The 12,248-nt window shown below is 36.3% G+C and overlaps 1 protein-coding gene across 1 annotated transcript; it reads right to left on the bottom strand.

Annotated features, from left to right (window-relative positions):
* Positions 1-1,091: 1,091 nt before the first annotated feature.
* On the bottom strand, positions 1,092-10,484 carry prpf38a (pre-mRNA processing factor 38A). Its single transcript, XM_053636876.1, has 10 exons — positions 10,275-10,484; positions 8,008-8,167; positions 6,422-6,543; positions 5,839-5,924; positions 5,610-5,723; positions 4,851-4,957; positions 2,596-2,622; positions 1,753-1,856; positions 1,396-1,444; positions 1,092-1,265 (listed from the first exon to the last, which is right to left on the bottom strand). Exons 1-10 carry the CDS (start codon positions 10,402-10,404, stop codon positions 1,229-1,231), a joined length of 936 nt encoding a protein of 311 aa, XP_053492851.1. The 5' UTR covers positions 10,405-10,484; the 3' UTR covers positions 1,092-1,228.
* Between the last annotated feature and the right edge of the window lie 1,764 nt (positions 10,485-12,248).

Below are 12,248 nucleotides of genomic sequence, written 5' to 3'. Positions count from 1 at the left end.
ATTCATCATAATTTCATCTTCAGGAAGCACTTTATCCTCATCAGGGTTGGTCTGAAGTCCATCCCAAGAACACATTGTGTACGGGACACCAGTCTATCACTGGGCACCACGCACATTCACTAATCCATCTATTGGCATGTTTTTGGGAGGTGGGATGAAACTAAAGAACACAGAGGAAACCCACACAAGAAGCACATTTAAAGCACCATACAGACAGTAATCCCAGCTCAAAATTGAACTGTGGACAAAACATACTATATCACCAAGAAAATTGTCTATAGGACTATCTTAGACTTGCATACATACATATTATACTTGTATACATGTTGAGTGTAGTACTTTTTTTTTGTACTTTCTGTTTCATGTTAGTTGTATGTACTCCAGGAAAAAAAAAAAAAGGTCTGATGTTCCTTTTGGATTAGAAGCATTTACCTTGACGATTCAGTGAGCAGAATGACTGTTATGCACTGGTAGTGGGTTAAAATCAGTTTCTAAAAAGCTTCTAAGCCTGGAGCTATTATAAAAAAATTAAAAAGCAACATTGTTTGAAAAAAGTGATATTTTAAAATATTGCCATACAGTGGCTCTGGCTAGCTCCTTCATTACAGGCTTCTGTTTACGGCCTCTGTCCTGGAAACAAGCATCCAGCTAGAACAGAGCTACTTTTCCTGAAAAGGCAACTTAGTTATTAAATCAAAGATCAGTGATGTTGTAGATGCATTGCTGGAGTGGTTTGGGTTTATTCGTATCATTAAGATACGAGACAGGGTCAAATGTGGGTGCAGGTGAGGATTTTTAATCTGTTCATTGCAGTTGCAATTCACCTTGCAAACAGCAGAGGGCATTATAAATTACAAACGGTAACCGAAAGAAAAAAAGAAACTACAATTGAATGTATTCCCCACCCACACTGTATTTGCTACTTTACTGTTGCATGAAGCAACTGATGAACAATATGAACAATGGTTTATTTAAACTGATTCATAATTGCCAAATAGATAAACCTGATCAACATTGGACTGTTGGAACAGAATTAAACTGTTTGACGATGATAAAAAGTACAAATGAATCAAATAAAAGGTCAGACAGAATCAAAATCATTTGTGAATTTAATGGGCTAATGAGAAAATTCACAACATGAAATTTTACATTACTGACCGAATCAATAATAAAAGTGAATTTTATTAAAAAAAAAAACAAAACAAAAACACCACAACTCCCATGACATTCATTTCCTCTTCGACTTGTGACTCTTCTTCGAGCGACTGCGGATAAAAGAAAAAACCATGACATGTTAAACATATAAAGAAAAGCTCACAATTAGAAACAAACTGTGCCACACAGATGCATCTTACTGTAAATGAATACCGAGATAATGTCTAATAGAGTTGTTACCTCTCTGGTGATTTTGAGTGACTGCGGTGCCTGTGGCTCCTGTGATGACCTGTGGAACAAAAAAAACAAAAACAAATTCTCAAGCAGTGACAACAATGACAACTCTTAACCTATCCATGTCATTAACTGCAATAAAATCTAGCATATATTCTTTTAATTAGTTTATGAAATTGAGTTCATGTAGTATTTACATGCCACTAAATATACAGTGCTCTCTACAATAAGTAGCACCTTCATAAAAATGAGGAAAGATGGTGCTGTATTAGAAACCTTATGAATGTTTCATTTAAACACTAGAAGAATCTAAAGACAGACAGAACCTGTCTTCTGAGCAGACTGTTGTGAGCTGTAGCGTACCTGGAGATTTGGAGCGGTGCCTCCTGTCTCTGGATCTGCTGCGGTGTCTGCGTGGACTCTTACTGCGGTGACGATCGCGCTCTCGCTCACGTCTGGGAGAAGGACTACAGGAGAAGGAAAAGATGTCAACATGCCCAAGTTTCACTCTTGGTTCAGTGGATAAGCTCATTCCTGGACTCTTATATCCAATGTACTCCTACTGAACATAATTTAAACACACTTAGTACTGTTTGTCTTAAATCATTACAGTATACAGGTGTAGAAGAAAAAGAAAAAGAATCATCCCACTATCCGGTGTCATCTAGAAGAAGATCGGTTCCCGCAAGGTCTCCTCAGGTTTTTCCCTGCCATTACTTCTTCCCTTTACAATAATACTAATCAATAATAAGAGTCATCCAAATGATTAAATATCACATATGGAATAACCTAGTTACCAAAATCAAGCGCCTTTTTAATCCTGTTAATTCATATTCTTACAATTCATCACCATCAGATCACTTACAATGACCTCTCAAGCATCTGATTCTGACCATATATTACCCATTAATGTCACATTTTACCCGTTTGTAAAACTTTAAAAAGCATCACATTATGCACAAGCACTGCCATTAAAACAACTCGAATATTATTAGTCTTAAAAAATCTTAATCGGCTTCGACAGCAGCTCTGTGCACTCTCATACTTTAAACAGCTCTCAAACGGCTCCAAAACCTCTCTATCAAAATGTGTTTAGATCACATAAACGTCATGGCCAATCAGGTGTTTTCACGCACTGTGTTTATGAAGAATGGGGAGGAGTTGTATAAAAACAAGGAGACTGATAACGCTTCTGCAAACGTGTACCTTCGTCTCTTCGGTGATCTGCTTCGTCTGTAAACGTAATAAGAAAAAGAAAAGGATCATTAGAAATCAAACAGCCTGTTCAGACACGTGACAAACCTTTATGTATGTACTGGTGGAGTGTATCTCATTATGCTCAAATCATCTGGTTTGTGTAGAGTAGAAACATTTCTCACTGAAGTACACAACGCAAGAACGCTCATAAAACATTACATTTACGGCGTTTGGCAGACACCCTTATCCAGAGTGACTTACATTGTCGGAATTACCGTAATTACTAGATGACAACCTGGACTTTCTACTCGGAGCTGTTCATGGAATTACATGAACCCGTGTGAGATGATAATGTTGACAGCTGCAAAATTACATTAAACTGTATTGTATGTCTTTCATTTATTTTCAGATTAATATTGCATATTAAGACGTTAGTAAAAGTCAATTATACAAATTATTATATGGAAATATTACGAGATAACTACTTAACTACATTTTACCGCTGAAGCCGCCACCGTTTTGTGTGTTTCCGCATGACGTTGCAGCGATCAGGTGGTACAAGTAGGGCTGCACGATTATGGCCAAAATGATAATCCGATTATTTTGATCAATGTTGAGATCTCGATTATTAAATGCTTTTAGGGACAACATATTTTTATTGCACTTTCACATTTAAATAAACAGACCGCTGCTTTCAGCTCCATGTTTTGCTACATTCATGCTCATGTACAAATCTTTGCATCAAATTAGACTGGTCCTTCAAGTGAATCATCTCGTAGAAGCAAATTATAAATAAAATTGTACCCAAATCATATAGGATGTGATTGGGTGAGTTCATTTACCCGCCAGATGAAAAGTGCTTTAGTGTAATGGTGTTCATTAGGGATGCACCGATCAGGATTTTTACAGCCGATACTGATCCAGATACCGATCTTTTTTTTTTGCTTAAACTTTAATCAGGAGGTCTGTTAAACAGTTAAATGAAAGCTCTCTGCTCATGGTCACTGTTAATTGAGTTAAAATAATAGCAATGATGAATACTCTTGGTTAATTGATAAATAAGCAAGCATAATATACTTATTTTTAAATATTTTAAACAATAAAGAGCCCCAATTAAAAGTAGACTAACACAAGCATGATCCATATTAGGAAAAAGGCTAATAGCCTTCTAAGGAAATAACGAACTAAGCTTAATATCAAACTGATATTAAATGCAACCCATAGTAATTAAACATTATTTAATTTCTCATTTTATTTATATTTTATGAAGTTATTATAATCTATTTTTTTAAATATTAAATTATTTATTTATAACTAAGCACATTTTCTGTCTTTACATTTTAGTGGTTTTATTTTTGTTATCAGTTTTACATGGGTTCCCCCAGTACAGTGTCCATGTCTGCTGATAATATTGTGTTTTTTTTGGGAAAAAAAACAAAACATGGAAATTGGAGTTGACTTTTCTAGTGATATCTGGCAACCCAAATGAAGTTTGAAATGAGTTTAAATGACGTAAATGCGCTGTGAGTTGATTTAGAAGGAGAGCAGTGTAGATGTATTTTGTGTTGCGCGGTGTAGATGTATTTTGAACTTCCTGTAGTTTTTATTTATTGTATTATAAAACTCTGACAAGTCACATGCACCGGTGCGTATAAATATTTATTAATTAAATTTGTACATTTCAGTCACAAACACAAATGAAATGGTCACACTGTAGAGCCCTGAGTTTAATGTTTAATGTCCCCGACAACCTCTGTAGTACAATTTAGCAACATGTTAATGTCATGATTTGCCCTCGCGCAGAGCGCTGGAGATCAAAGCGAAGCTGGCAGATCGAGCGCTAAAATGCTAACGCAGTTTCCGGGTTTTGGCATTACAAAATGACGTCATCCCTGCATTGCTCTATGGTGATTGGCTGTAAGTTTAGGAAGCGCTTGATTTGATCTGCAGTGGAGTTTTCTGACAAACTTTAAACGTCAATATTGCAGTCAATCATGTACATATAATCGTGGGCAGTCAAAATCGTAATCGCGATCGATATTCGATTAATTGTGCAGCCCTAGGTACAAGTTGGCGCTCTCAGAAAATACATAGCTTATAAGTTACAAGTTTTATGAGGACGTGAAATGGGAATCTCATAATTACGGTAATTACGACATGGCATAAACGCAGCTTTAAGCATTGAGCTACCATGGCCCCTTTAGAATAACTTCTTGAATTTATTCACTATATAGTTGATTTCATCGTATACGGCAGTTACTGACCTTCTGGGCGAGCGGCTTCGTTTGTAGCGAGGAGATGGAGATCTGCGTGGTCTATCCAAATCTCTGTAACTGCGTCTGTGTGGCTCTGGCGCCTGTACTCGCTCCGGCTAAACACCATCAGAAGAGAGAAAGAAGTTACACGAAATGTTCAGAAGCTATTTATACACCTTGTATTCGCCAAAGGTCTCTTTAATTTTCATATTACGAGTTTCAACACAAATCAATATTAATGAGTGAAGCATCCAATCAGACACACGTGCAAGTTCCAATTCATTTGTGAACACACGCAATTTGTTTTAAAACGTTCCTTTATAATTAAAATCAAAATGTTTAAAAAAAATTTACAGACAAAAAAATACAAATTTCTCACCTCATCAATTTCCAATTAATTTGTGCATTTTTTTTTTTTTTTTTTTTACGTATGCTGTGCAATCTTGGCTTTAAAATGTTCAATATATAATGTTCATGTTTAATATTTTATTTTTAATTAATTATTTTTACGTTATCAATTTCCAATTCATTTGTGCATTCTTTTTTAATATATGCATTGCAAAAACAACACTAAAACTAAAAAAAAATAAACTTTGGTATTTTATAGTATATTTATCCTTAAATTTCAAATATTGTATCAACAACAGTTGTGCTTTAATAATTTTTTTTTTTTTTTAAGACCATCCGTTTATCGGTGTCGTAAAAGTACTGAACAAAAACCAGGCCTCCTGTAAGAACGCATAAATATATTAGCCATCAGATCTCTACCTTCTCTTCCTCCTCCTCCTCTTCTTCTTCACTGGACTCCACCTCATCCAGGTCTTCTTCCAGGGCACTGATACGTGTATCGAGCAGCTCAGCCTCCTCCAGAACCTGCCTCTTCTACAAACATCCCATCCATTAACACAGACTCGTACTTGTGCACAGATGCTCACCGTAACGTCATTTTGAACTAAAAAAAAAAAAACCAAAACACTAAAACATTTAGTCAACAAACCTGAAGCCTCGGGAGGATGATGTCACACACGCGCTCGCCATGAAGCAGCTCGTCTATGAACTCGTCCACGTGCATCAGTTCAAACTCTGAGGAAACACCCGTTCAGAGACTCCTCCTCTATGTGAAAATAATCTGTTTTTTTGACTACAGGGGTGAACAAATCACAAGCCCAGGTGCTAAAGACAAGCAGATTATATGTCTGCGCGATTAGGGTTTTTTTTCCTCCCATAGGACAAGGCGGCTCAGTAGTCCCCAGTTTTTTTTTTCTTCTTCTCTCATTCAGCATCCAGATAAAGAAACACCCTACTTGCTACTAAATTTCACAAGGGATAAAAACTATAGCACACCCATATGCTGTGACCTGTATAGTTGTCTGTGTCTTCCTCAATGCACTTAAGTAGCTAACTAGTGCTACATACTTTGTAATGTGTTACATTACATTAGCTACCACTTTTTAACCTACTCACACAGGTATCTAGGCAACCAAAGCAAAGGACTGGACAACAAACTGGAGTTTACACTTGCCTGGTGGACTAGCTAATAGACTGGTGATTAGTCCACCCCTGGACTACATGTTCCTTACCTCCATTTCTGTTCTGGCTTTTAATCTTTCTGTAATCGTTGTAGAGTGGTTCCAGATACTTATAGCAGTCCACTGAGGTGCCGGTCAAGCGCATATACATGGCTCCAAGCAGGCGGACATATCTGAAGAGAAAGCAAGACAAACGCTCAATTCGGTATCCAATATATATGGATATAGATGGGATACTCGTATGTTGAAATGAGTATCCCAGAAGTACCCAGATGGTCTACTATTTCCTGTAGATTTTCAAAGTGTGGACACTTTATCCAGCTAATATTTCTCACAACTACTTGCGTGAGGGAGGAGGAGGAGTTTTCTGACGGTTCGTTTCGCCGAACTCAAGGAGGTGTAAATGAAATGTGGAGAAATAAATGAAGGGAATGGTAAATTTAATTGTTTAGCATAAATTATATAAAGAATAATGAATGAAGAAAAGCTGAAATGCACTGAGGAGTTTGTTTACGGTGACGGTGTGCGTATCCATAAAGACTGTGTGGATTAACAGACAGTGTTTATGGATCATGTTCAGGTATCATGAAGCCCACTGTCAAAGCAAATCTCTATCCGGGACACAAACGGCAAACAAAGGGCTGGGCGAAATACACTACTGGTCAAAAGTTTAGACACGCTCATTCTTTATTTTTATTTTCCACATTTTAGAATAATAAAGTCATCAAAATTCTGGAGTAACACAAATGGAACTATGGGAATTATGTTCAAAATAAATCCAAAAAATTGTATATTTTAACACTTATCAGGTTGATATTCTCTTCCTGAGGCACCCAACCGGGCACAAAGTAGACGCCCTTTTTGCCTAGAATTTCCAGAAATGTATTCTTGGCGTTTTATCAACTGATTTCTTGAGGAATTTCCCTGAGATGCTTTTTAAAGGAGTTCACACCTACGCTGGACACTTATCGGCTGCTTTTCGAAATATTTCACTCCGATTCATCCGTTTAAAATAATGTTTTTGTAAATAACATGTTAGTTTTCTAATGAAAGAAATGAATGTTGGCACAATTATGTTTTTGTCTACAACACCGATTTCAAACATTTAATCACACACCTTCAGATCAAAATGTTTTTAAGATCATGAGAAATATGATTCTCAGTCAAATGTCCCCAAACTTTTGACCAGTAGTGTGCAAGTGTATGTATGTATGTATGCATGTATGCATGCATGCATGAATATATATATAAATAAGCATTCGATACAATATGAATATCGTGATAAATGATTATGCAATACAATTTTCTGAGATATCGTTGGTATGGTGATGTATTTTTAAAAACGTTTTTAATAACTATAAATTCAGTGGTACTAAATGAATGTCGTTGATTTACTGTAATTAAAAAAACCAACAACTTAATCTTCTTTGTAGGCATTAAATAAAAGCATCGGCAAAGTCGGTTGAACTTTTTTCGTTTGTTTTACTTCTGTTTTGCGGACATATTTTAGCTAAATTGTATGTCATGATACTTGAGTGCATTTCTACGATGCGTATCGTGATATGATATTTTCGTCATATCGCCCAGCCCTAATCGAACGTCAGCTTAACGTCACCAAACGAAACTGATCTCCATACTTGAAATCTTCGTTCTTGATGAATTCTACAATGATGTCTTTTTCTGGCTGAATCTGGAGCATCTTCAGGGTGAGACATAAGAAGGGGGTGGGTTTGATGTTGCCTCCGTACACACCGCCGATGAATTTCAGCTCCATCGCTTTGTCCACGACCAGCTCGGCTTCAGGTGGAGAAAGCAGCAACCGTTTGGGAGAAGAATGAAAAGAGATAGAGAAAAAAAAAAAACACAGAAAATAGTTTAGTACGTATTCACATAATCGTAGAGGCGAGTGCAGACGTTTGCACACCTTCATGTAATCCATTTCGCAGATGTTGTAGAAAAAGTAGCATAAGTGGTTGAAACATGTACGCTAACATTAGTATTTTGGAGGACGACTGATATTTTTAATGAACAAACGAGGTTGTAACAATATTGAGTCGAATGATATTATTGAATGCGATATAACTGCGGACGTTTATTCCTTTTTGGTCATGTCCTTGCATCCATATTTCTTCCACATCTAAATGAAGGTTTTCACTGTTTTTATTCCCGCACTTATTTTTTCCTTTTGCTCCTTTCTTTCAGCGCAGCAACAACAAAAAAAATCTTTATTTTCTGCTTGCTGTCCATAACAATTTTACAGTAAACTGTTTTAAATGGACTGTATTGAGACACTTCAGTAAGGCAAATCCCAATAAATTATCTCGAACATGTGAACACCCTGCTGAAAAAAAATATATATCAGAAATTCTAATGGTTTCAGGTACAAATACCATTACAAACCATCAGCTGCTAACCATTAAGACCATTACCAAATTACCAAGGTGTTCTATTGAGCCTTAATCCCTGCTACAAACAAACAAAAACAATAGAAACCCTCACAGACATTCTAATGGCTTTAATGGAAACTGTAATAGTTTCAATGGAAGCTGTAATGGTCCCTGTGGGCCTGTACTGGTAATTTGTGGCCGTCTATTGGTGGCATGTTATGTCTAGTGAATACCACTAAGGACCAATAATGGTTGTAATGGTTTGTAATGGAAACCATTAGAATTTCTGTGATGGTTTCCATTGTTTTTCTATTTTATTTTATTTTATTTTCAGCAGGGATGGTATCCATTAGACATAACCATGCCATCAAATAGAAGGCAACAAATTACCAGTTCAAACCCACAGGGACCATTCCAGCTTCCGTTAAAACCAATACAATTCCCAATTAAAACCATTACAGATTCTATGTTTTGCTTTTATTATATTCTACAGCAGGGTAAACATGCAGCTCACTGCAGACTCACTTTGGACTCCTGTAATAAACACTGTTTTATAACACTTATATTGTAGAGAAAACCTCAGGTTTAACTTAGTTAATTAGTGATGAAAGCCATGACTTGAGATATTATAGCTTTAATGATAAAACACTGCATATTCCCTGTATCTATACACACACACACGGCACACTCCCTGTATCTATACACACACACTGCACATTCCCTGTATCCATACACTGTATAGTCTGTGTATATACACCCTGCACATTCCCCGTGTATATACACACACTGCATATTCTCCGTGTATATCCACACAGTATATTCTCTGTGTATATCCACACAGTATATTCTCTGTGTATATCCACACAGTATATTCTCTGTGTATATCCACACAGTATATTCTCTGTGTATATCCACACAGTATATTCTCTGTGTATATCCACACAGTATATTCTCTGTGTATATCCACACAGTATATTCTCTGTGTATATCCACACAGTATATTCTCTGTGTATATCCACACAGTATATTCTCTGTGTATATCCACACAGTATATTCTCTGTGTATATCCACACAGTATATTCTCTGTGTATATCCACACAGTATATTCTCTGTGTATATCCACACAGTATATTCTCTGTGTATATCCACACAGTATATTCTCTGTGTATAGCCACACAGTATATTCTCTGAATATATGCACACTGTATATTCTCTGAATATATGCACACTATATATTCTCTGTGTATATACACACTGCATATTCTCTGTGTATATACACACTGTATATTCTCTGTGTATATACACAATGCATATTCTCTGTGTATATACACACTGCATATTCTCTGTGTATATACACACTGCATATTCTCTGAATATATACACACTACATATTCTCCAGGAACAGGCAAAAAAAATCTTTAAATAATTCCTGTAATGCTCTTCTATCTCGCTGTGGCTACATCCCGGCTAGCACCATTAGCGCCATTAGCGCCATCTTTAGCCTCTTTATAGCACACCTGTAAGCCCGAAACATTCTTCTTTCCAGTATTTAGACTCGTAGATTCGCGTCCGAATGATTTTCTCCACCAGATATTGCGGATTAGTTCCGTGTATGCTGTTGGCATCTTTAACTGTTCTGTTCGCCATGGCCTAAAGAACAACTCCAAACGCGCTCATGTAGTCCGGCGGAAACACAGTCAACGGCCGCGTCCCAAATACCTCAGAACAGCACGCAGAGTGCACTACATAGGCGGTAGAATCCATTACTTCACTCCCTACGTAGTGCACACATATTATAAACAATACAGGGCGTTGTTTGGGCTACAATCAATGGCTAAAAACTTCCGGGTGCGAATGGCTGCGTTGCAAAAAGCTCCCAGGCTGCACGTTCTGTGATGGAGAAGAGACAATTGTACATCTTTTTTTGTGAATGTGTTTATGTTAAAGCTTTTTGGAATGAGTTATGTACCTGTTTCTCATTTAAAAAACAAAACAAAACAAAAAACAACAACAAATGTCACACTTATCACAACTCAAATTCTCATATTTAGTACATTGTTAATCTGTTCATGATACTTGGCAAACTTTTTATTCACAAATTCAAATTTTTGAGTGAGATCCCGCTACTGTCAATTTTTTTTTTTGGTAGACTATAATTCCTATGTTTTATCTTTGATCAAGTCAAAGATTGCTTTCAGTGTTTAACCTTGTATAATTGTATTTATTTATTTTTCTTCCCTTCTGGCTCTTGTTTATTTTATTTGTATTGTTTTCGTGACATATGTCTTGGTTATTATTATTATTATTATTATTATTATTTGTTCCTGATGTTATGATTTTAAAAAAGAGTGGTGACGATGACGTCATTTGTATGCCAAAACCCGGAAACGAATTAGCATTTCGTCCCGAAGACAATTTGTGGTTTTTTTTTTTTTGTAATGGGATTTTGGTGAAAAGCCTAAAATAAGGACTGTGGTGAACACAAGCTCAAAATATCTTCACAGTTTCTTCTACGACATAAAATACACAAGTAATACCCGACTCGTATTTTTTTTAAAAGCTTTTACGTTTATTGAAAAAGGCGGTTACTAACATGTAGCTAAATGGGATTACAGACGTTGTCGAGGACATTAAACATCATCACGCCGAACAGGGAAAAACTTTTCAGATAAACTGGTTCAGGTGTGCTGTGCACAATTTCCGAATAAAACGTGGATGAAGATTCCTCCACAGAGTAAATCTGTATTATGGAAAATGTTTTAAATAAAGTTTGGAAAAGTTCTCGGAAACTTGGTGATGGTGACGTTAAAATCGAGCGACAGTGGTGTAGTTCGTTTATAGCGTACGGTTAGCTATTTATTTCTGGTGATTGTATTTAGGCTTCAAACTTCATACAAGTCGTGTTAATTTGTGAAAATTATCTTGATAGACAAAACGTGTTAGTATTATAAACTTTAGTTGATCACAGAGCTTATTTTTTGCGATAATCCAAAAGCCTATGTGAGAATCCTATTGGGTTTTTGTCGAGGGAACCGGTGTGATGCTTTGATATTTGTTAAAAATATCATTGGGTGTGTATATTTTCGCCGCAAATAGCTCATTATTCAAACATATCCAAGTGCACTAAAGATCTAGAAGCCATTTCTTCACACCCAACCTAGCTCACTCGGTTTTATTTGAGATTACGCCAATGATTAAATGCTTCCGGGTGAGAATGGCTGCGTTGCAAATAGCTAATTACCGAACGTATAGGGCACTGAGGGTCTAGAAGCCATTTCCTACTTAGTGCACTAATATAGAAAGTTTTTTTTAATTGCAAGAAAAGAAAAACAACACTGCATTGAAATACAATAACAAAAGAAAAAGGAAGAAAAAATAAACAATAGCACCTCAATCAGTAAGAACAATATGATCATAATTCTTCAGAAACTTGTTATTGTTATTAACGAGTATAAGAGATTTTACAATGAGAGAAATCTCAGCAAGAAAGA

The sequence above is a fragment of the Ictalurus furcatus genome, chromosome 11 (assembly GCF_023375685.1).
Source record: "Ictalurus furcatus strain D&B chromosome 11, Billie_1.0, whole genome shotgun sequence".
Classification (NCBI taxonomy): Eukaryota; Metazoa; Chordata; class Actinopteri; order Siluriformes; family Ictaluridae; genus Ictalurus; species Ictalurus furcatus.
The sequence above is the reverse complement of the archived record's forward strand: the minus strand, read 5'-3'. Positions and strand labels throughout refer to the sequence as shown.